Source organism: Phascolarctos cinereus, unplaced genomic scaffold (assembly GCF_003287225.1).
Source record: "Phascolarctos cinereus isolate Bilbo 61053 unplaced genomic scaffold, phaCin_HiC Scaffold_726;HRSCAF=1367, whole genome shotgun sequence".
Classification (NCBI taxonomy): domain Eukaryota; kingdom Metazoa; phylum Chordata; class Mammalia; order Diprotodontia; family Phascolarctidae; genus Phascolarctos; species Phascolarctos cinereus.
In genome coordinates this window covers 176898638-176923837 of record NW_027556098.1, presented here as the reverse complement: position 1 = coordinate 176923837, position 25200 = coordinate 176898638, and the positions used below count along the sequence as shown (strand labels likewise).

The window sequence follows — 25200 nt, the reverse complement described above, 5'->3', positions numbered from 1 at the left end:
AATGATGGGGGCAACATGCGAACAATCATGTACAAACAAACTACATGCAAGTTAAACTGAAAATAATCAACAGAGAGAAGGCACTAAAATTAAGAGGGCCTCCTGTAAAAGGTGGGGTATTAGCTGGGACATGAAGGAAGCCAGGGAAGCCAGGAGGCTGAAGGTCCTCCACAATCTGACACCAATGTAACCTCAGCCTCATTTCATACTACTCCCTTGCATGGTCTAGTCAAATTGGAGTTCTTGCTGTTCCGTGAATATGTCCCAAACTGTCTCGTACCCGTGTCTTTACTCACCCCATTCTTTAAACCTGAAGAGTTTATTTATCTTTATTTTATTTATCACATATCTACCTTTTAAAACCTCACCAATCCAGCTCAAATTTTACTTCTTTTCTCTTTGTAGTTCTCACAGTACTTGTTTTTAAACCTTTTATGTATCATATTTTATTCATATTATAATTCTTTAGATAAGTATCATCTCCTCTATGAGCTTATAAGTTCCTTAAGGATAAGAACTCTGTTTTTATTTTTATGTATTCCTCGGTAACTAACACAGGTCTTTACACATGCTCTTAATGAGTATTTTTTCAACTGTTGACTTTCATTCAGTCCCACTTGCTAACACCCCACCCCTACCCCCAATTCTATCCCTAGTAACTCCAGAGGTCTTCATATCAGTATAGAAACAAGATGATTTCTGTCTGGACTTCAGGTGTTCTAGACTGAAACCTTGCAAAGTAAAAATACCCTTCTCCTTCTACCCCTTCTTTTTCCCTCCTAACCCCTCTCATATGACAGACCAGTCCATCAGCTGTATGGCCCAGTCCCAGATAACGATCACCTGGAGGCAACTGGAAGCACAGTGGATGAAACAGTGGGTCTAAAGACAGTAAGACCCTAGGTCAAAAAGGCCTTAGTCACTTACTAGCTGTGTGACCTTGGGCAAGCCTCTCACCTGCTCCCTATCTCAGTTTCTCTCAACTATAAAATGGGGCTAACAATAAATAGCACCTATATCATAGGGTTGTCGTGAGGATCAAAGGAGATAATATTTTGGGAAAAAAAATCTTACCATCACAGAGCGTGGTAGGTGCTATCTAAATGCTTATTGACTTCCCTTTTTCCCTATTCCCTTCTCCATTTCTAAGTCTCACAGTTATCTTAGAATAGAATTAGCAAAAATATAGTAGGTCTAAAATCCACAGACAAAAAACTAAGTGGTTTGTTTGTTTTTGTTACCCTAGATTCAGTCAAATGAGGGCTTCTTTCAATCGACATTTAAAAAAAATTTTTATTTTTCATGTGGTGAGTTCACATAACATTCAGTCCAGTATTCTCATGTGCCCCTTCTTCCTTACCCTCCTCTCTTGTATTAATTTCTCTTGGGACTTTTCCTTATGCTATACACTCTCAGTCTGGAATACCCTACTGCAAGGGAGGGGAACCTGTGGCCACATGTGGCCTTCTAGATTCTTAAGTTCGGCCTTATCAGTCAAAAGGCCACACTTCAGGATCTAGAAGATCTAGAGGGCCACAAATGGCCTCAAGTTCCCCACCCGTTTACTCCTCCACTTATCCAAAGCTTACCTACTGTTAGTCCTATTCAAGCCCCCCTCCTCCACAAAGCTTTGCCCAACTCTAGTACTGTGTTGCCCAAAGCCATAGCTAAGAATTTAGATAACTAAGGAAAGGAAGGTGGAGTGGGACAGTTTGTTTGGAATGTAGACACCTTGCAAATTTTGACACCCTAGGACAAAATTTTATCTCTGCTGATACTCACGGATCTGTGCATTCTCTGAATTTCCAGAGTGCTTACAGTAGATTCCTTACCATCTAGCACTTAATTGCATGTTGTTTTGAATTATTTGCTAATTTCTTCACATATGTCGGTCTTGTCCATAAAAACAGATGGCAAACTTCTTGTGCTCCTGTTTTCTCCCCTGCAGTACCTAGCACTAGAACAGGCATGGAGCAGCTGCTCAGTAAATACTTATGGCTCTGCACCAAGAAGGTTAACCAAGCTTAATCTTCAAATCCTAGGATCTGACAAATGCCATTTTACTTTTTAGAAGTGAGTGGTAAAAATACCAACTTCATCATACAATCAAAGAGAATTCCTTTTTTTTTGTCAGAGGTAATTTCATTCAATTACTATCAGTTAAGAGTATTGTGAATGAAATGATTTTCAAAAAGAAAAATCATCAACAAGGGAAGTCACCTTTTTTTTGGTTTGCCCATAGGATCAGAGTCTCAGAGCTAGGTGGGTCATCAAAGGTCTCCTAGTCCAGTCCCTTACTTTAGAGATGAAGATGCTGAGGCCCAGAAAGGTTTTCACCTGCTCAGCATCAGAAAGCTCGTTAGTAGCAGAATCAGGCCAGAACCCAATTTCCTGGCTCCTGGCTCCTAACTCAGTGCTCTTCCCACTGTGCTTCATTGCCTTTTAAGAAGTCCCATCCAATACCTAGCACAGAGCTTGGCATATATATATATATATATATATATATATATATATATATATATATATATATATATATATATATAGATAGATAGATAGATAGATATAGATATAGATATACATTTAATAAATGCTTATTGAATTAAATAGTCAGGCTGGAATCCTCTAGTTCCCCTTGAGAAAAGGTTCGAAAAGATCTCTTCAAAGTACTTTCAGAAAACCTTTTCTGGCATTTGGAGGCAGGGTGTTTCTACTTAGGATTTGCATTTTTCAAAAGAATTTGTGCATTATACCACATAGATCCAGCATTCCATTAAAAAATGCACTGGACTTTTGTGATACTGAATTAATGTGAATTAGCAAGACTATGGGAGAGGAAGTACAGTTATGTAGAGAGGTTTTGGGGCCTGGAGCTAGAAATATGGGTTCAAGTCCTGCCTATAACTTGTATTAACTGAGTAAACCTGGGAAAAATCACAGGAAACTCTGTAAGAATTCTCTCTTAAGTTACAGAGGAGTTGGGTCTGAGAGCTCCCCAGGCTGAGTACTAGTAAAGATGATACAGTTGGCTAAATGTGTGTTGGCTGCCTTTCATTCTGTTATAAAATATTATGGCTTCCTGTTTATTTGTCTCATTATCAATACAGCACTCTGGGGCATGGTGGAAAGCAGTAAAATTCTTTTATTCCGTCTCAGGGTATGACACCAATGACAAAAACTATTTCAACATAAAACTAAAAAAAAATACATGAAAGATTAGTAATGAAAAATTCTTTAACTTTGGGTATAAATATTCTTTGGGAATTAATGGTTACCCAGAAAATTTTTAAAAATCTTGCCATTTATTCCCAGATGAAGGGAACACCCTAAACAAACAGTGAAGGTCTAAGTGGCATAAAATAAGGGGAAAACTCAAGAAAACCCCATACTATCCTGACTAGCGACAGAATATTAAAGGCCTAAAATTTATTATGTGCACATACCAGCAACCTAAAGCAGGCTTGGAGTTTGTGTTACTTTACCCTCTGTTTGCAAAGGCAGAATAAATAGTTGAGAATAATTCCCCCAGAGAAATCAGACAAAATCACCACTGGCTCTAAGACTTCTGATCCACTTCTGAGATTGACTCTCAAAAGTGTTGCAGTGGCAATATGAAGGATGCTACTGAATATTCTTGAGTTTTATAGGAGCAGGGGTGGTCCATGTTGTCTTCTGCTTAGTGGGGGAGCCAGTGAGCTGTGTGTACCCCCTATGTTGCTCCTGTACAAATGAAAGGAATTGCCTTTTCTGTCTCTTTCTTCCCACTCCTACTGAATTTCTCCATAAAAGTACAGAGGGCTGCTCTCCACAGTCTCCAGCCTACAAGTGAGCAACTACCTACCTTTCTAAGCAATACTTTTATTAAGCTATACTATTCTCCTTTGAGACAAGGTGGACCACTCATCACACCTTTACCTTTGTTGTCACTTTGCTCTAAGCTGACTCTGTATCATTATTCCTACTATCTGTCATATGCAGAAGAAACTCTCCCCTTATTTCCATCTGTTAAAATCCTTCCCTTCCATCAGGGCTTAACTCATATCCTATTTCCTCCATGAAGCCTTCTCCGATCTCCCCCACTTGGATGATGACTGGCTGACCCCCTCCAATTTCTTCCGCCTCTTTAGATTTTCCCATCATATTTGTCACATTCAGTTTGTATTGCACATCTCTTTCTCCCTGAGTACATGGTAAGCTCTTTAACAGAGACTGTGTTCAAATTGAATTTAAGTTGTTGAACTATGCTTAATAACTTAGAAATATATGATCACTTGCCAGGATATGCTGGTAAATATTTAACAATGGGCCCTCTGAAAACACATGACAAACTTTTAAGTTTAATTTGGATTATTAACATTTTCTCCATCACTTTTTTAAGTCTAGAGACAATCGACAAAAAACCCTGATTCGTAGTATTTGCCAATTTCTGAGGTATAAATATTCACCCCTAAAATTTAACAATCAGCTCTCACAAGCCTGGAGGAGCTGGCTGTAGACACCTATCACTTGTCCATTTTCTCAGTGTGACTTTGTGGGTAGCAATTTGTGTTGATCATGGCTCAAAGAACAGCAATAGCATTTATGTTACTACTAATGTATACTCCTAACATGAGAAAATGTCGCAGTTGAAAAAAGGTCTCTTTCAGGCTGGCACATTTTTGTACTGTTCACCAGGGCTACTGCAGAGAGACAGTTAGAATTCATTCTGATATCTGACATTTTTTGGTGGCTTTTTCTTTTATTGAGGAGTACAGGGGTATATGGAAAGAAAATTATGCATGGAATCAGAAGAGCTGGGTTTGAGCCCTATCTCCAACCTCTGTGATCATGGTTCTTTGAGCCCCGGCTTTCCCATCTATAAAATGGGGTAATAATATTTGTGGGAGGTATCTGGTGGTTCAGTGGATACTCTAGTATCCACCAGCCCAACTGGCTAGAATCAGGAAGACCTGAGTTCAAATCTTGTCTCAGATACTCCTTAGCTGCGTGCCCTTAGGCAAGTCACTTAACTTTGCTTGCCTCAGTTTCCTCACCTATAAAATGAGCTAGAGAAGGAAATGGCAAACCACTTCAGTTCTCTGCCAAGAACCCCAAATGGGGTCATGGAGGGGCAGACATGACTGAAGCGAATGAACAACAACAACAAAATAATACCTGCCTCTGTAAAATAAGCATAACAGCACATTACAGGGCTGTTGTAAGGAAAGAGTTCAGCAAATTTTAAAGTTACAGAAATATGGATTGTTATTATGATTCTTGCCCTCAGGTAGAGTCTTCAGTTGGAACCTGACCACATTGGTGAGTCTCCCTCTCTAGTATTAGGACGGAAAATGTTTCATTTCTCAGTTTGTTCCAGATGTCATAATCTGGAGCAGTAATGTAAAAAAATGGGTGGCATCCAGAACCAGGATTGTTGATCATCCTTTGTTTCGAGAAGGACCCGTGAAATCACGGGGTGATGTCTTGACTTGGTGTGAATTGGATTTAAGTGAGGCAGAGTTGCACAAAGTCATCAGCCTCACTCTTTCCTCCTGAGTCATTATAATCCAGTAGCAGGACAAAAGTCAAGGTGACTGGTGATGGCCCAGGATGCAGTGGATGACCTTGGCATCTGATATCTGACCAGCTTCTAAGTGCTTCACAGAACACTTCTTCACGTGTGTAGACATCCCCCTAACTCAGCAACAGATTTGAGGCCCCTCAGTTAACCTCAACCTGGTTTAGCCCATCTGCTGAGACAATTTTACCAGCGTGTGGCCATCGTGTATACTATAGCTTCTTGGAGCAACAGGTGAGAGTTGGGTGAGAGGTGGACACCAATGGTGGATGAGCAGCCTTGAAAAGGGCTCAGCAAGCCATCACACTGCAGGTGCTAGTCCTCCCTGATCACCCCATTAGGACTACAACTAAAAAGAAGGCAATCAGCCAATCAAACAACCTACTATGGGCTTATTATGTGCCAGGCAAGATGCTGAGAATATAAAGACAAAGATCAAATAGTCCCTTCAGAGGAGTCCTGAACATCCTTACCTTTGGCTCTGTGATCTTCTTCTTTGGGGCACTTCCCCCCTTCCCACCATTTTCTCTTTAAAATTTCCAGGCGGTTGTTTTCTTGTAGTTGGAGAATGGCCAGATCAAACTCATCACGGAATATGGACCCTACAAAATGTAGGAGCAAGAGGACATAAATCATGAGCATTCATTATGATTTAACTCCTTTCTCTTTTCCTTTTAGAAACCCATAATGTCTCACTCCTCTTTGAGATTTAGGACGGATGATGAGAAAAGATATCAGGAATAGCAACATCTCAAAACCCACATTCCTCCATTTATCCTAGAGGCAGCTAAGTGGCACAATCCATAGAGGCAGGAAGCATCCTGGCTCAGACCCTTGATAACTGTGCCACCCTGGACAAGTTGATTAACTTTTCTCAGCCTCAGTTTCCTTATCTATAAAATAGGGGCTTGATGGCTTCTAAGGTAACTTCTAGCTCTAAATCTATAATCCTACTATCTTTGCACTCCAAGAAATCTGTGTTAATCTCCTTGGAATGACAGGATCTGTGTTCTCTTTATTTTTATTTAATCTTCATCTTAACTGTGTATCCACAGAACACTTCATATTTGCAAAGTATTTTATAATTCTGTTGTAAAGCTAGAGTGATTCATTTTATTCATCTTAATTCTGTTTATCATTCCCTAGGTTCTAGATCAGATTATTTCCTATGTTCCAAAGTGGAGGTCCAGGCCCCTTAAGGGTGGGTGTATGACCTATCAGAGAGTCAGAAGATAGATTATATTCCAATTATATTCCTTCCTCCTCACAATAGCTGATTAAGAGATTCATTTCTAACATATACCCCTATCTTTGTTCAACAAAACTCTTTCATCATGGCCCCTTACTGAATTATCTTTCCCTGCAAGCTCATCCCTCTTTCAAACTCTCTTACTGTGGAAGAAGAAAAAGAGGAGATGGAGAAGAAAGAGGAGGAGGATGAAGAGAAATCCTTCCACTCACCCAGGTTTCCAACTTTGGAGTCATCTTTGATTCTTTATTTTCCTTTCTTCCACATACCTAATCGGTCACTAAAAATCTTATTTCTACCTCTGCATGTCTAACATTTGTCCCTTTCTCTCTACTTATACTGCCACTAACTTAGTATAGGCCCTCATCCCCTCTCCCCTGGATCACTGCAATAGCCCCTTAATCGGTCCTGCCTCAAGTCTCACCCCACTCCAATCCATTCTCCAGACAGCTTCTGAGGTGATTTTTTCTGAACTATGTCACTCCCCTACTCAATAAATTTCAGTGACTTCCTATAGAGCCATTGGAAATAGTTATCCCTTCCATATCACAGGGGTTAGAGGCGAGGTGTCCCCTGTAATCTGGAAAATCTGCGTAAAATCTTTTGGTTCTTTCTTCTTACCAAAGAAGAGGCCTGAAATTTTTTTCTTTTTCTTTTATGGGATGTTTACAGTACTTTATCGTAAAATTTGGGTTAAGTATTTGGTCACAGGCTCTGTGTCATTTGCTGGCCTTCACGTGTCATCTGTAGCTTCTGCAAAACTCCCCCCAAATTTCCAGATGATTTCTTATGCAGACCCACAATGTACCAAAACCATGATGGGGAAAGTGTCGATGTGGAAGGAATAACTGTATTATTTCAATTTTATCTCATCCTTTTAAAATGTCCATTTTGTTTTAAGTTTTATAATGCTCAAAAATATTTAGTACAATAGTATTGTACTCTATATGTATGTATAAACTATAGTTTATGAATATAAACTCTACATGGTTTATAAATAGAAAAAATATACTTTTATTTACTGCTATTTATAAACTAAAATTTTAATATTTTACTTATAGGGCTGTGCCATCAAAGAAAGTTTGGAGACAAGTCTTCTAGTTGACAGAATTGAGATCACCAAAAGCTGCATTACTTATACAAGTTTACAAAGCCAGCTAGTTATAGAGCCCTACATCTCTATTCTGTTGCTTTGCTTTCCAAACTCCTCCTTCCAAACAGAATTACTCAATATTAAAGCTGAAAGGAGTTTGCATAGGCTGATGGTCTGCAGAATGTAGGACTCCCTTCTGCAACACCCTTAAGGGGTAGTCACCCGACCTCTCAATACTTGGGATAGTATCTAGACCACTATTTCACAAAGCAGCCTGTTCCATTTTTGGATGGCTTCTCCAGCTTCTTTCTTATATTGAGCTGAAATCTGCCTCCCTGTGTCTTTCGGTTGTCACTCATAATTCTGCTGAATGATGCTACATGGAATAAGTCAAATCCTTCTTTCACCTTACAGTCTCTCAAATATTTTAAGCAGTTTGGAGTGTCTTGGCTGAAGTAGTCAATAGTAGTCTTAGAGATGGAAGGAGCTGAGTCACAGTCACCATAGTTGTTCAACAGCTTCTTCTTCTATTCTTCTTTCTCCTCCTTTTCTTCTTCCTTTTCATCTTCTTTTTCCTTCCTTCCTCCTCCTCCTCCTCCTCTTCTTTCTCTTCATCCTCTTCCTCTTCCTCCTCCTTCTTGTCTTTCTCCTCTTTCATCACTCTGTCATCTCTTTCCCCAGTGGTGTAAATCATAATTCATCCAAGTCTTCATATCCTCATCTTTTCATAAATCCTCCATAGAGAAGCTACCTATGTGTTGGAGGCCTTACTCAGATCTTCTAACATCTATATACCAGTGCAGGCTTTAGGCTGTTCACCTTTTGTCTATCCTTTATACTTACTACTTACCACTTTTTATACTCATACCTTTTCTGAGTGCTTCCCATAGGCAACCTATCATTGGTAATATGCTACAGGACCATTCATCCCCCATGTCTTTCTCTATTCTCATTTGATTCTTTGGAGACTAAGCTGTGATTCATAGTCATCCTTCACTGGAGAGGCAACATACCTTAGTGGATAGAGGGATGGCCCTGGGAGTCAGGAAGACATGGGTTTGAGTTCAAGTATCATGGCAGTTTGGTTGGCGCTGTGTGACTGAGGACATACACAGTGCAAAGTACGTATGCTTTGTCTTCAGCCACAGAGGCAAGCACTGCCAGAAACACCCCGGCTTTATTCTGTGTTTAATTTTTAATTAATGTTTGGTCATTGTGCATTCAGAAACCTTTTACTGTTGCCAAAATTTTTGTGACCCCATATGGAGTTTCAACCCACAGTTTAAGAAGTGCTAATTAGACAACCTCCCTTATTATACATATGAGGAAAGATAGGTCCAGAGGAGTTAAGTGTGTAGGTGGTATGAATTATTGACCTACTTGATAAAGGAAATTTCCATACCAAGAGTTCTCTATGCAGACAAAAATACAGGCCGCCTTTCCCCCAAAAAAGTATTTCTGAAATAGTATCGGTAGGGTTTTTTTTTGGTTGGTTTGTTTGTTTTTTGTGAGGCAATCAGGGTTAAGTGATTTGCCCAGGTCACATAGCTAGTAAGTGTTAAGTGTCTGAGACTGGATTTGAATTCAGGTCCTCCTGACTCCAAGGCAAGAGCTCTATCCACTGTACCACCTACCTGCCCCACTAGTTTTTTTTAAAGTAATGTTTTATGTCCTGATAATTTACTAAAGGCAATCCAACCTTCACCTTCTTCCTATTCAATTACAAACACATCAGCAATGCCTGTCCAAGTTTTATATATATACACACATATATATATAGGTATATATGTGTGTGTGTATATATATATATATATATATATATGTATATGTATGTATGTGTGTGTGTGTATATATACATGAAATGAGGCAGCTAGGTGTGCAGTGGTTAGGGCACCAGGCCTAGAGTCAGAAAGGCTCATCTTCCTGAGTTCAAATCTGGCCTCAGACACATACTAGTTTTGTGACCCTGGGCAAGTCACTTCACCCTGTTTCCCTCAGTTTCTTCATCTGTAAAATGAGCTGGAATAGGAAATGGACAAACACTCCAGTATCTTTGCCAAGGAAACCCCAAAAGGGATCACAAAGAGTTGGATACAACTGAAAAACGACTCAACAATATTGGGACTGGATGGTGAGGGTGGGAAGGAAGAGAGAGCACTGAGGAATGTACTAAAATAAGTTATAAAGGAATCTCAATATTCGGCTTGGCCTCTTAGACATACCCTCTGCCCCTGGGGGACACTCCCTCTGATTGGAAGGCTCCTCCTAGAACCTCCATTCAAAAAATGTCCTTGACCATCCAACTGCCTATCATAGTCTGGACAAAAGGTACTTTTTGCCCACCATTTTTCGCCCCTGTATGAACCATTAAGTTTATCTTTTTTTAAACATCCATAGATCTTGCTGAAGAGATCTGTGATATTTTTGGGTTTGATGAAATCAGCAAAATGTCACCCTCAGGTTAGAGTAAGTAGAGGACTTTGCTATTTATAGGGTCCTTTTCCATTTGGACTCTGCAGGACTTTCTCCACAGGAGCTGTGAACACCACTGGTGAGTACATGGCTCCTTGTTTTTTCCATTGCTTTCTATTGGTAATCAGTGAACCACAGAACAAAGCTATCTGTGTGGCTGCACCCATTAAGGAACCGTAGACAATTTTAACATTTGCATTAGAGACACCTTGTTGGAGCGGAGCCTTTAAGACTGTGTTTTGCTCTGCTGAGTCAAATTCTTTCCTATAACCAACAAATAATAAACACAGCAGGATCTTGTATTCTCTGTACCTTTCAGCTGATTGTGACTGTGAATATGTGTTCTGCCATAGAAAATAATTTGTGAAAGCCTGCCTGTTCTCTTACACTTTCACCAAGGATGTCCTTGATACATGTGTAACTCATTCTCATAAAGATTTTATAGAGATGAGAAAGTAAATGTGGAGGCTGGTAGTTATTGATGTCTTCTGGATCTCTTTTGTAAAACAGTCTTTGCTTTTTCTCGTTCTCCAGAGTCTTCTCTGCTTTCAGATAAATTTCAAAGGCCAAACTGATGCTCAAAAAACACAGCTCTGATCTTATTACTACCCTACTAAAGAAGCTTCAGTGGCTCCCTATTACTTCCAGGATAAAATACAGACTCCTCTGTTGGGCATTTAAAGATATTCACAATACATATCCAATGTCATTTTTCAGACTGATTTTATGTTATTCCTCACAAAATCTTGCTGTTGTTCAGTCATTTCAGTCATGACCAATTCTTTGTGACCTCATTTGGGATTTTCTTGGCAGAGATAATGGAGTGGTTTGCCATTTCTTCTCCAGCTCATTTTACAGATGAGAAAACTGAGGCAAACAGGGTGAAATTACTTGCCCAGGGCCACACAGCTGGTAAGTGTCTGAGGCTGGATTTGAACTCGGGTCTTTCTGACTCCAGGCCTGGTGCTCTATCAAGGTACCACCTATACACCCCGAATCATAAAATCTATATCTCAACCAAAACAAAGTACTTATTTCCCTTATATATGATCTCCTACCTCTGTTTCTTTACACACCATAACTGGAACGCTCTCCCTCCCCACTTTTGCCTCACTAATTCCTACGTGAAGCCTTTTTGGATTTCTCCAGTTATTACTGCTCTACTCAGCACCCCCAAATACTCTGTATTTCCTTATCTGTGTACCTGTTGCTTTCTCAGTAGATTGTGAATTCCTTGTTCTTTTTCTTTCTTTTTATCCCCAGCACCTAGCTCAGTACCTGACACATAGGAGGTACTTTGTATAAAAACAAACAGGCAAACAAGCAAAAAACTTGATCAAATTGTATCTTAAGCATCAATCCCTTAGTGCTTTAAAAAAGAGTGTCCCTGCCAGCATGGCTTTCTTCTACGTATAATGGGTCTGGCCCTGTTGCTCTTGCTGTCTTCATTTTTGTTAGGGCCATTTCTTCATATAGTGCATTAGATGTCTCCGCTTTCACTGATAATGAACATAGTGTTATATAAAAATGCTGGCAGACATGCTTCATTTTTCATCTCTCTGTTGCTCTCTTCACAGGTTAATCCACAAACGCTCTCAGAATGACGTGACTCAGTTGGCTCTCACACCAAACTTTCAGCAGATTACTTTTCTCCTTTACAGCTTTTGACTGTTTTGTGAAATGATACTTTTGGTAATCTTCTATCATTTTCCTCAATAATATTTTATCATCAGTTTATATTCCAAACAGTTGTCATTTTAGGCTGCCATACCTTTCTTCCTGGAAAAGAGATTGCTGACTACAGTGGTTTGGGGTTCTTTTGGCTTGTGTTGTATTGTGGCAACTGCTTATGTCTGTTAAACTTGTATAGGAAATGGCAATCATCAGAATCAGAGCATTTTCCTTTTTCTCTGTTTTTTTTTCTTTTTTGCTGTTAATAGCTTGCTTGAACAGGTTATAGTGGTTACAGTTTTCCTCCTCATTTTTATGTTTTCTTCTATTTGGTGTTCATTTTGACCTTTTCTCTAACTAGTGAATGGCCAGACAGTTTTTTTTCGGAAATAAGAAAAGCCTTTCACACTGATTAGCAATTGTTTGCTTGCTTTTTCCCTTCTCTCCTCTCCCTTCCCTTCCCTCCCCGCCTTCTCTTCTCCTTCCTTCCTTCCTTCCTTCCTTCCTTCCTTCCTTCCTTCTTCCTTCCTTCCTTCCTTCCTTCCTTCCTTCCTTCCTTCCTTCCTTCCTTCCTTCCTTCCTTCCTTCCTTCCTTCCGCTTTCTGATGAAAGCAGAACTTGGAGCATGATAAAAAAGAAAAAACCCAAAACTTTTTCATGTCTGTCAGCAGAGGGAACCCAATCACTTGGCATCATCCCCCAAACTTCCCAGCACTCAGCTGAATTCAGCTTGAGCCCACCTCCCACATACCCTGTTCTATTTTTTCCCTCTCTTGATAACCAACACAACTGTTTAGCACAATTTGATCTTTAACAGAGTACTGTCAATTACATTTAGTTCAGGAATTGAGGTTTCATAAGAAAAATACGATCAACTGAAACCCTGGAAAGTTCAGTTGGCCAGCATGGGACAAAGCACCAAATCCTGAAACAAAGAAGCTATCTAAACACAGAAAGTACAATTAATGTGTCCATTTTCCTTGGCATGATGTCTCCAGATGTTTCAAAGTGGAAACTTAAGGAGATATTGATAACAATGTTCTGCCATAAGCACAACGATGTCAATATATAAGATTTCAGCATGTAAACTCCAGAAGGTATGGACATTTAATTGACTTCATAGAGCACCAAGAATATGTTGCATATAGAGTAAAAGAATGAATGATGATTGAATGAAGAGTTGCCTAACAAATATTATGTGATGATTGGTGCCATTACCTTTGTGAAGCTTTTCTTTATCTCCCTCAGATATGAGTGTTCTCTCCCTCCTTAAAATATTATGTATTTACTTATTTGTGTAGCTTCCGATAGAATGGAAGCTCCTTGAGGGTAGGGCCATTTCATTTTGGTTTTTTATAGTCCCAGTGCATTACATGAGGGCTTATGTATAGGAGCTACTTAACCAATGTCTATTGAATTGAATGAATGACAACAAATCACATTTACATAGGGCTTTTCCTCACAGAAACTCTGTGACATGGATAGATTGTACAAGTATTTTCATCACCATTTTACAGATATTCCTTTAGGGGAAGACTTGCAGAGGACAAATGGAAGAAGACCCAAGCTTCTGGAGTTTGCCCAGAGTCAAAGAGCTACTAAGACTCTGAGGTAAGATTTTAATGAAGGTCTCTAGATTGTGAGTCAACTATACTAAACTGAGCTGAATGACAATTAATATCCTCCTTTTTGGTTAGTCACGAAAAAAAAATCAAGATTTTGCAGGCTGGTCTGACTGCAGCTTTTGTACGATTCAATTAGATTCATACATAATAAAGTATGCATTTCAAATTAAATTTGTGGCTCAGTCAGCTGCATTGAAATAAAATGGCAGCCAACAAAATGTTTTCAGATGGCATGTGACCTATCATTTTAACATATTTCAGTGAAATTGAAATATAGCTAGAAGTTATGGTAAGACCTTATCGAATTGACTAAGATATACAGTTCATAGAACTAACGTGCCATAGACACTGACAGTTCAGATATACCCTGTATTATTACTGTGTTTGCTCATTTTCTTGTTCCCTTTAATCCTCAAAGATGTTGCCTAATTTGACAAAATTAGAAACATGCTTGAAATGGATAAATATTCAGAGAGGTCTAAAGTTCTTTGAGCTCTGGCTGGGTACACACAATTATGGCTAACCACTAATTACATATATTATTACAAGGTGTGTAACATGAATAAAGGCAATACAGAATTGTACCAAACTCTTGTTTCCAACATTGATATAATTATTCTTGCTTGTTCCCTGAAGCTCTTAACCAGGGCACCTAGTAAGGGCCTAAATTTATTTCCCTGTTTACCCTCCATTGGAAGGGCTAACAGCTTGACCAAATCAAACTTAGAAGGTGGGCATTACAGAAGGAACATGGTTGGATAGTGTTCAGGAATCTGCAAAACATGGCTGTCTCAGAGCTGAGAGTTGTTGGCATGTTTTACTGTTTCTGTTGGGGTAAATGGCCACTGTTTCATTATTGGTTCTTTGGTCCCACCCATGGAGATCAGTATGAGAGCTGGAGTCCTGAGGTCTCTGGGAAGGTCATGTTAATTCTGGCACTGATAGAATTCTCTCTTCATTCTGAGGATGTTGCATTATCATCCTAGGCCAATCTGGAGGAAATTCTAGGACCCATGGAGAAATTTTTCTAATTGATCTGATTGTCAAGGGCAGAGAGGAAGGCTCACCTTCCAGAAGCTGCTGCTTCTGATCATAGCCCAGGTATTACAACCACATCCTCTTTGTGACTCCAGTTCCATCTCAGTTCATTTACCACCCCTAAGTCTCTTCCTCCTGTCACCAAGTCTGAGACCTCTCCTCCACCTGTTCAACTTGCCAGCTTCAGTGAGTACTCTTGGCTCCCATAGCATTTCATCTCTGGTTTATCTTTTATACAGCCTTTCCTTGACTCAAGTTTCTCCAACATTGACCCTAACCTGTACCTCCACTCTCTTCCTAAGCTCCAAACTAAGTATTTAGCAGCAACACAAAAACCCTGGCCTCCACATCTTGATCACACTTCTACACAGCCATTACCACCACCTGCTGGTTCAATTACACCCCCAATCCCAGTGGATAAATTCCAGAACTCCACCTGGCCAAACTGGGTGAACCCATCCCATCCTAGTCAATTTGAACCATACAGCCCATTCTCAATTACATGTGTTGACAGGGAGAACATGGATTAATGAAATCCACAAATAATTTGAAAGTCATCTTACTTAATAAGTGTCCTCCCTCTCTACTAAATCTTTCATCAGGGATATTAACAAATGGCAAAATTAATTCTTTTAAGGTTTTACCTCTTTGTTCTTCTCATACCTACAGTTAGCAGAGGCGGTAATAAGCAGAGAATTGGCCAAAAGGCAAACAGTAGGAGAAGAATATAAAGAGTTTAGAGAATCTATCAAGTCTTTAATTAGCTTCTTAATAATGGGAAGTTGAATATTTATCTATGACTTTATCACATGCTATACATACTAGGGTCAGGGGACTAGTCTCCGCTGTCAGATATGAGGCTGTAGGCTGAATCTGATATATAGGCTACTATAATAACTCCTCCCAAGGTGTGGTCTGGATTCAGACCCTAGAACAGTATATTACAGTTACAGAGGCACACAGACAACCCAAGGGATATAGACGCCACTCTCCCTCCTTGCTACCTCTCGCATTGGGTAAGGAAACCAGCAGAGCACACACATGCAGACAAGAGGAAAATGGCCAGTGTAGTCGCAGAGACTACTGCAACTACATAACCCCTATGAATTATCCATAATCTAACCCCTTCCCTGCCCAACCCCCACCTCTGCATAGGTATAACCCAGGACTATGTTCTGAGCTATCTCATTTTCTCTCTCTATTCTTTCCCAAATCTACAAATCTAGTCCTATCTCTCTTCTGGGGTGTAATCTTGCTCCCCCAGTTGCTGAATGTTTCCACTTAGGTGCCCTGTAGACATCTTAAACCTGACATATTCACAACAAAATTCATTATCTTTCCCCCTAAACCCACTTCTTAATTTCTCTATTTGCTGTCAAAGGGTACCTTGGGAGTATATTGCAAGGCTCTGTTCTGGGTCATATTATCTCCTCTTGATATGCCATCTCTTGATGATCTCATCAGTTTCCATATGTTCAATTATTATCTCTATTCACATGATTCCCAGATCAATCCATCTGGTCCTAGTCTCTTTCCTGAGCTTTCATCTTGAATCACTGGCTATATTTCTCCACTTGTAAGTTCCATAGGCCTCTTAAACTCAATGCGTCCAAAACAAAACTCATTACCTTCCCCCCAAACCCTTTTCTCTTCCCAAATTTCCTTTTCCCGTTGTTATTTCATGTATTACTGTATTTACTTATCTTTGGACAGGTCGTACCCCTCTAGTGGAACACAAGGTAATTGAGGGTAGAGACTGTCTCACTTTTGTATTTATAGCCTTAGTACCTAGCACAGTGCTTGGCCTACAGAGGTACTTAACAAATGTTTCTTTCTTGATTGATGGTCTTTGAAATCTCTTCACCAAACTGAGCATTAGCACCAAGTTACTGGCCTGCTTGGATTTACCAATACTATTTCCAATACTTAATCTGCTTAAATGTTCTGTCAGCTACAGCTTTGCAATGGGCAAGAGTACCAGGGAACTCTCTCGTACATGGTGCCTGCCACCTGTCCTTCCAAATCCATACCCAGCTTTGCTCTGTGCCCACAGACTAATGTCACGTTTTCTTTAATTCTGCCAGTACCCATTGAGAGGTGCCAACTTCAAGGCTCTGTTTCCTGTTTCTAGGTCCTCTGACTCTCTGGATGAACCCACATAACAAGGATTTTCCATCTCTGCATACCAACTGGCATCCCTATCCCGTAGCCCTTGGTGTCAAGCAGGCCCCCAATCTGGGTGAGATTGCAGTTTCGCTGGCGGTAGTACTCATTCATAGTGGACTCCAGGAGGAAGGCATAGTTGGAATTCAGCACCCGGGCAATCCCTTCTTCTGTGCTCTTCACAAACACGCTAGGCTGCTTAGAGTACATGTAATTCCACATCCTCTGATATGTCTGGTAGCGGGAATTCTGGGGAAAGAGCACATAGGAATGGGGTAGGAATGAAGGAAGAATCAAATAGGTTTCAGGGAGAGGGAAGCAAGCTGGGACCAATAACCCTAGCAGTCAGGTATCCTCAGCACATAAATAATATGCAAAAGTGCCTTTTTCTCTTCATTCTTAAGAGGTGGACAAACTTGGAGGACACAGGCTGAGGTCAGAAGCTACTATGAGATTTGGCTGGATGTGGTCTAACCTGGAGACCAATCATGCATTCGTCCAGTGACCTGGGAAGGGACTTGCATTTTCATATTTTATTCAGGGGGCAGGCATGATAATCTGACCCTTATAAACTCTGCCAGTGTCCTATTTGATGGTTCATCTCATCCTGCCCTCTCCCTGCTCACCTGTGCAGATAATTCTTTGTGCCCAAAACAAAGTCCCTTTCTCTCTTTGGGTGAGATTACCGTTATAATCCACCTGTTGTAGTACTTCTCCTCTTTCAAGGCTATTGCCTCCATGAAACCTTTGGTACCCCACAGCCCAATGGGGTCTCTCTCAACTCAAGTTTCCACATAGTACTTAGTCTGAATCGCTCCTTTATCCATTCTATCTCCAATCAAGTTGTTTGTGTACACATTGCATTTTCCTTCCTTGTAGATTATAAACCCCTTGAGGGCAAGGACTGTGTCATTTTTCATCTTCCTATCTCAAAAATCTAGCATAGTGCCTGCATATAGTAGGTGGTTAAAAAAATGTGGAATTGCAATTCAAATCTAGCCTTGGATACTTATTAGCTGTGTGACCCTGGGCAAGTCACTTAACTGTGTCAGTTTTCTCAACTGTAAAATGGGGATAATAATAGCACCTGACTCCCAGGGTTGTTATAAGGATCAAATGAGAGAGTTTTTGTAAAGTGCTTTGCAATCCTTAAAGTGCTATGTAACTGCCACCTATTATTACTATTGTTATCACTGTTATTATTATTATTATTATTATTAATAATAATATTAATCTGTTGAACGGGTGATCTGGGGATTTAGGTTGTCTTCTCTACCAGTGTCTAGTTCCCTGAATAGAGATAGATGGGAATTTACTTCTGGTCTTTGCACTTCCATTACCAAATGGCGTGAACGAAGGTGAAATAGGATTCACTGAACTAAGGTGTATTAAAGCAGCGACTTCCAAACAGACATCACTTGAAAAGGAGGCTTAAGTGACCTACTCCTGGCTCTAAACTGACCCTTTAATCCCATAGCAGACACCAGCCTCTGCTCTCCAAACAATAAGCAAGCAGAGAGTGCTGGGAATCTGGCCAAGTTCTATGCTTGATTAATGTGCTATTCTCTAAAGTTATATCCAATATGACTTGTGAGGAAACTAGGAAGATGGGGTCATGGTAGACCTTGGTTAGAGACGAAAATGAACTTCTTGGCTGGTGGGTTGGCTAGACACTCACTGGGCTGTGTGGAAAATCTTCCCAGGAGAACCTGAAACTAGGAAATTCACCTGTCTAGTGGGACTAGGATAGGTGTAGTCCTAGAGATCAGATAGGACTTGGTTTTCAGGACTTTGGTGAGGACCCTATGGGGGGAATACAGAAGATCTCAGTCTAAAGATTCTATGGATTTATCAGGTCAAGGATCAGAGCATCAAGGTTACCTTTATCCAAGAGCCTTTTCTGATCTTGTTCCAGGACTGGCTACTCTGTTGGGTGGGTATCAGCTGAGCCCCTGTGGTTTCTAGACTGGATGTTACGAAAGGGCATGGCAAGAGCAGATAAAGGCTAGGGAAAGAGACTTCCCATCTCCAGCAGTCATCTCACCTTTGCTCCACATTCTCCTCCCTCTGCCAAACCCCAAAGACTTTGAGTAAAAGAGCAAGCTTTACTTGGAAGAAGGTCATGCTGGATCCTCCATGAATTGTGCCATACTCAATGGCTGTCTGGTCAGCCAGGTCATCCACAGACTCGATGGGCACATCCATGCGCTGTACAGTCAGGAAGGCTGCTAGGTTGGCCGTGTAAGATGAGATGATGATCAGAGTGAATGCCCACCTATAGGGAAAGGACTTTAGTAAATCAGTTGTTGACCGAGTGTCCCCAGGGAACATGGCTATGTGTTGGAGATAAGAAGGGAAGGGCAGAGGTGCTCCCTTCCCCCAAGGAGCTCATAGCCTTGAAAGGAATAGGGGAGATATGACAGGTTCCCACAATGTGGAACCAACAGAAGTATATAAGCACAAAATGGCACAGAAATGAAAGGATATTGGATAGACGTATTGGCAATGGATTGTGAATAATCTAGGAACACTTCCTAAATGAGGAGACTCTGTGCCATGATTAAGAAGTAGAAAGAGCAGGTTAATCACATAATCTAGAGCCTCAAGATATCTTAAAGATCATCCAGTCCAAATCTCTCACCTTACAGATGAGGAAACTGAGTCCCAGAATCAGTCAAAATGAATTTATTAAGTGCCTACGATGTGCCAGGTATACAGTACCATAATGCAAGTGTGGGGAATACAGATAAGGGCAAAAAACAACAAAAAGAAAACCCCCAAACCAATAGTCCCTGCTCTTAAGACACTTCATAGAGGTGAAATGATACACCAGAATCTCACAATGGGTTTATAGTAGAGCCAAGATTAATTCTCCCAACTCCTAATGCAGTGGAAGAGCCTTTTCTACTCTATACCAATAGGAATTACCGTTTAGTTCCTACTTTGGGGTTTACAAATCATTTCCTCCACAATTACTCTGTGGGGAGGTAGTTTTTACATTATTATTTCCATAGAAGATTGAAGAACAGAGAAGTGAAGTGATTCATCCAAAGTCGCATTGCTAGTAAAGTATTTTAGGCAGAATTTGAACCCAGGTCTCCTGATTCTAATGGCAGTGTTCTTTCTATTGTACCACATTGCTGTGTGTGGGACAAGTTGATCAAAAGAGTGGAGAAAGCATAAGAGGGACCCAAGTGTGTGAATCTACCATTTTGCTTGACTCCTGTGTCTCCTCCTACCTGCCCAATAGAATGTAAGTTCCTTGAGGGCAGGAACTGTTGAGTTTTTGAATTTTTAGGTCTAGTATCTAGCATAGTGACTGGCACATAGTAGGTGTTTACTAAATGCTTACTGAATGATTGATTGCTGACACTGGATAGGGGTAGGAGGTGGGGGGTAGAGCCCTGGTGCTTCAGGTTCCTGGCAGGAAACAAGAGGCTGTTCCTCAGAAAGTATTGATGCCCTAGGAGGTTCTACTAGCCCAAGGCACAGAGGTGAGGACTATGGCATATCCCACTTTCATTAGAATATCATCAGTATCTGTTTATTCCTATAGCTCCTCCCTCCCCCCACAACACTTATACACACACCACTAGTAGAAAGGGGTCAGACCTTTGGTACATTTTAAAAGGTTGCCAAGCCCTGGTTCCCTGGCGGATCCTTTTTTAAGTAGATTCCATAGGTGCCTAGAGTATCTATAGGAAATTGCCTCTCTAGGGTTGCTTAGGTCAACCTGTTAATGATGTTTTGGGTACATGTGTAGCATATATTTATTTATGTATAGGTTGTTTCCCCCAGTAGAATATGTAAGCTTCTTGAGGACAGGGATCATCTCATTTTTTGTCTTTGAATCCCCAAGCTCCAGCTCTCAGTAGGCACTTAATAAATGCTTGTGGACTGATTGAATGGTTGATTGCTGGATTTAATTCCATGATTGGCCAAGTAACTTTGTTCAGCTCAAATACCACAGACTGCATCACCAACCACAGTAATCCATATTCTAAATGTAAAACATTGGTTTGGGGAACTAGGAAGGCAGAATGGAGAGCTTGCTATGAAAATATAAAGAACCTGTGTGAAGTAATGGATCAGTCTCATTTGTATTTGGCTATATAATTTGAAATACAAACAATTGTTTTACTCTGGAAAAACCTCTTTTTCACTAGCCTAATCTTTCTCAGCCCAACATGCTATTTGTTTCCTACACGTCTCCTCCTTCTGCCTAGTAACATTTATTCATGCTCTGTGCTTTTAATGGACTCTTCCCCCCAAAAAATCCCCTTTCATTCCTCAAATCTGTATCTTCCATGTGTGGAAGGTTCTACTTTTGTGGCTTTTGTACCTCTCTACCTGTGACCTCAGGAGTAGAAAATCAGTCAGGCCTGTTTGAGCAAGACCTCTCAACACTCTATAGATGTTGTTGAGTCCTTTCAGTTCTCTGACTCTTCATGACCCCCATTTGGAGTTTTCTTGGCAAAGATGCAGGAGTCGTTTGCCATTTCCTTCTCTAGATCATTTTACAGATGAGGAAACTGAGGCAAATAGGGTTAAGTGACTTGCTCAAGGTCACACAGCTAGGAAATGTCTGAGGGCACATTTGAACTCACATCTTCCTGACTCCAGGCAGAGAGCTTGTATCCACACTGTGCTAACTAGCTGCCCTCTTTGCTCTATAGAGTGCCTGAGTTATTTTGAAGCAGTAAGTGGCAATAACCCATGAGCTGAGTACATTGCCCTGAAGCATGGACACAGGACTCCTAGACCATCATGATCTTCTTCACCCTGCCATAACCTCAAGACAATAGTGCACCCCTAGTTGTATCCCTTCCCAGCTACTTCCCAGTCCATCTTTGGAGGTATTAGTCCCTCACCTAATGTGAGGGGCTTGGGGTAGCCCTAGTAATAGGAATATGAGCTTCAACCCTGGAGCTGAGAGCCTTCTCTAGACCTGGCTTCAGTGAGAAGAGTTCATTGGGCATCTCTAGGACCCTTCCATGTTGCTGTTCCTGCTTCCTGGCTTCCTTGGGTGTCTCTAATTAAGCCATGTGTTCTTTTCTTTTGTACTTTCCCATAAACATGCTATATAAAAGCACCTATTGCTTCCAGCATTGACTGATTCATCTAATTCTTTTCCAAAGCCCATTTAGTCTCAGCAATGGGCCCCGACAGCCACAAACATGATAAAGTCATTAAAAATGATTTGCTTTATTAAGTAGGCTAAACATGCCCCCCTGCCACATGGTTTACATTTTTTAATTTGCGAACCTAACCCTACTACTAGAAAAACAACTCTAGTGCCACATTTGCATAAAGGCAGTGTTCCATTTGTGAAGTTGGCATTCTTTTGGACTCACATGCCACCATCACCTGCTGCTTTACTCTGGGTGAAAAGACCAAGCCTGACCTGGATGGCCCTGGATCCAGCCCCTCCCCACCTTCCACAGGCAAAGGACTGAGCTGTAATTCCAATTTAACAACGGAGAAGCCCAAGGAATCTAAGGGGGCACAATACCATGAGAGGACAGTGCGGGGTCTGTCACATGATGGACCTGTATTAAGTGTCAGAGCCGCACTCACACATGTCCCCTGGATCAGTTACCATGCAATCTGGGTGTGACTATTTTTCAATCGTCACTGAGGCAGCTGGTGGACCAGACAGCAGAACAACCTGTAACATCCTTCTTACCTTAGACCAGAGGTTGTTATAAAATAAGAATTGGGATAGGGAAAGAGAATGAGGCATAAATATGAACAGAGAAGGTGAGGAGAGAAGGAGAGAGAGGCCCAAATGCAAATGGATAATAATGGTCTAAAGAAAAAAAAAACAACAAGAGGGGTCAAGGCACCAGAATCCTGGGCTCTCCCAATTCTGATTTTTTTTTAATCTTTCTATTATTCTATTCAGAGCCATACAACTCCCTCTAGATTCTGAGACGGATCATTCCTCCTACACCACCACCCTTGGATTCTATAGGAATTATGATACACACCGCTTTCTTGATTAAAGTGTGGAAAAGTCCTTTTTCCTCATAGTCCAACAAAGATGGAGTTGAGGCAGAAGAAAAGGGCTCTAACCTATGGCAGCCAAGCAAATCTGAATTTAGGGATAAACTAAGCTATAACTAGAAACCTGTATTCTATGGACTTGTTTTTTTAAAATAAAAATCCTTTTGTATATATAATATATATATATATATATATATACATGTACACATATGTATATATTCATGTATATATGTGTATATATGTACATACATATATACTTTATTGTTGAGTAATTTTTCAGTCATGTCCAACTCTCTGTGATCCCATTTGGGGTTTTCATGGCAGAGATACTGGAATGGTTTGCCAGTTCCTTCTCCAGCTCATTTTATGGATGAGGAAACTGAGGCAAACAAGATTAAGTGACTTGCCCAGGGTCATGCAGCTAGCTAGTAAATGTCTCAGGCCAGATTTGAACTCAGGAACATGAGTCTTCCTGACTCCAGGCCTGGTACTCTAACCACTGCACCACTTAGGCGGCATTAATAAAAAAAATAACGCCTAGAATGAGGAAGGCAATAGTTCCTGTTCTTAACACACTGGCTGGGACTCATCTGAAATGTGGTTTCCAGGTTTGGTGCCTTGTTTTAAAAGGGACATCAACAGACTGGGGTGCATCTAGAAGAAGAAAATGAGAATGGTGGAAGGGACTTGAAACCATGTTGTGTGAGATATAGTTAACAAGAATTGGGAAGGCAGGAGAAGACAGGAGAAAGGTCTTAAAATACTTGAAAAACTGCTATGGTCAAGATGGATTATACCCATTTTGCTTGGCTCCAAAGGAGAAGAACTCATACCAATGAGTAGAAGTTATAGGGAAGTATATGTTGCTTCAGTATAAGGAGAATCTTCCTAATAATTTCAGGGATGTACTGGAGCCAGTTCCTAGGGGAAATAATTCATTCATCGAGAAGAAGATAAAACTAGATTATCCCCAAGGCCTCTCCTACCTCTGTGAGTCCATGGTTCCCTTCGTTATACAAAATAAAGAACTGGGGCAAAGAAGGGGAAGCTAACAAGGGCCTCAGAAATCTCATTTAGATAATGAATGGCTCCCAGGGCTCAATTTATGGATACCACCTGGAGGTTTTTTCTTTTTTTCAAAAGGACTTTGAATTTCCCAGTGGGCAAGAAGTGTGCCCTAGAAGAAGGAGCAGATCAGGTTGCTATACACTTCCAGAATGAGGACACATCTACACTGGCCTTCCTTTCTTAATCTGACCCGATAGGTCTAGACTGATCTCCCCGGTGCCTGACCCCACTTTCCTTTGGCTCTTACCAGACTCCGCTGACACATCGGGTGGATAAGGCGCGTGGGGCAATGGTAGAGCCTTGCTGCATGAAGCCCCCAACAGGAAACCACAAGCTGTTTCCCAGGGAGTACTGATTCACCAGAAGGTTACACCGGCCCTGGGCACAAGGGTGAGGGCTATACCATTCATAGGGTGTCAACCTGTGGAGATAGAAAGGCCTACAGTGAGCATTCTCCAGGGCTAGAGAAGAGACAGCTGAGGGTAGGGTAGGGTAGGGTGGGGTGAGGGGAGGAAAAAGAATCTCTGGATTGGGAGTCAGGATACCTGGGTTCTAGTTGAGGGTGACCTTCAGTCAATCATTTCACCTTTGTCAGCTTCAAGTTTTTTTTCTCTGTAAGATGAGGGACTTGAGTCTGTATCCAAGATTCCTTTTTACCAACCATGAATCTATGAATCTATAAATTATGGCAGGGAAAATCTCCTTCATCCACTTTCCCCACTGAGTCTTTTCTAAGTAGCTCCTTATACATTGAATGCCCTTCTTTCCTCAACCTGCTCAAACATTCCCTCTTTTATCATTTCAACAGACGCTAAAATAAACTTTCTTCAACGGGTCCTTTTCCCATGTAAAGTATTCTTTCCTTCACCCCTCCTAATCTTGCCATGGCAGTCCCTCAGTCATTTTCTTCCTACTCACCTATGTTCCCTGTCCTTGGCATGCACTTACCTATGGCTTGTATATAATGTAAATGGCTCATAGTCTGTCCATAATTCAATGGAATGTTTCTGATACTGCTAGGTTCCCTACTGCAGTGGAAAGAACAATGGGTGACAGCCAGCGGCAAGGACATGAGTTTGAGCTCTGGAATTAATTAGTCATGTAACCATGGGCACAATGCTTACTTCTCTGAGCCTCTGTCTCCTCATTTGCAAAATGGGATAATAATATTTGCACTATCTGCTTCACAGAGTTGTGAGAGAAAGCGCTATAGAAATGTGAGTGATTTTCATCTCAGCCCCACCAATCTCACATTGCCATC

General features: G+C 40.9%; 1 protein-coding gene across 4 annotated transcripts in view; it reads right to left on the bottom strand.

Annotated features, from left to right (window-relative positions):
* GRIK4 (glutamate ionotropic receptor kainate type subunit 4) overlaps positions 1 to 25200 on the bottom strand; it is a 689615-nt gene that overhangs the window by 17683 nt on the left and 646732 nt on the right. For all 4 annotated transcript variants that reach the window (XM_020984853.2, XM_078146898.1, XM_020984864.2 and 1 more), the window contains 4 exons: positions 24187 to 24360; positions 18975 to 19140; positions 16889 to 17114; positions 6028 to 6156 (listed from right to left, as the gene is read on the bottom strand). In XM_020984853.2, the coding sequence (XP_020840512.1) occupies positions 6028 to 6156; positions 16889 to 17114; positions 18975 to 19140; positions 24187 to 24360 (695 nt within the window). The remainder of the gene's footprint in view (positions 1 to 6027; positions 6157 to 16888; positions 17115 to 18974; positions 19141 to 24186; positions 24361 to 25200) is intronic.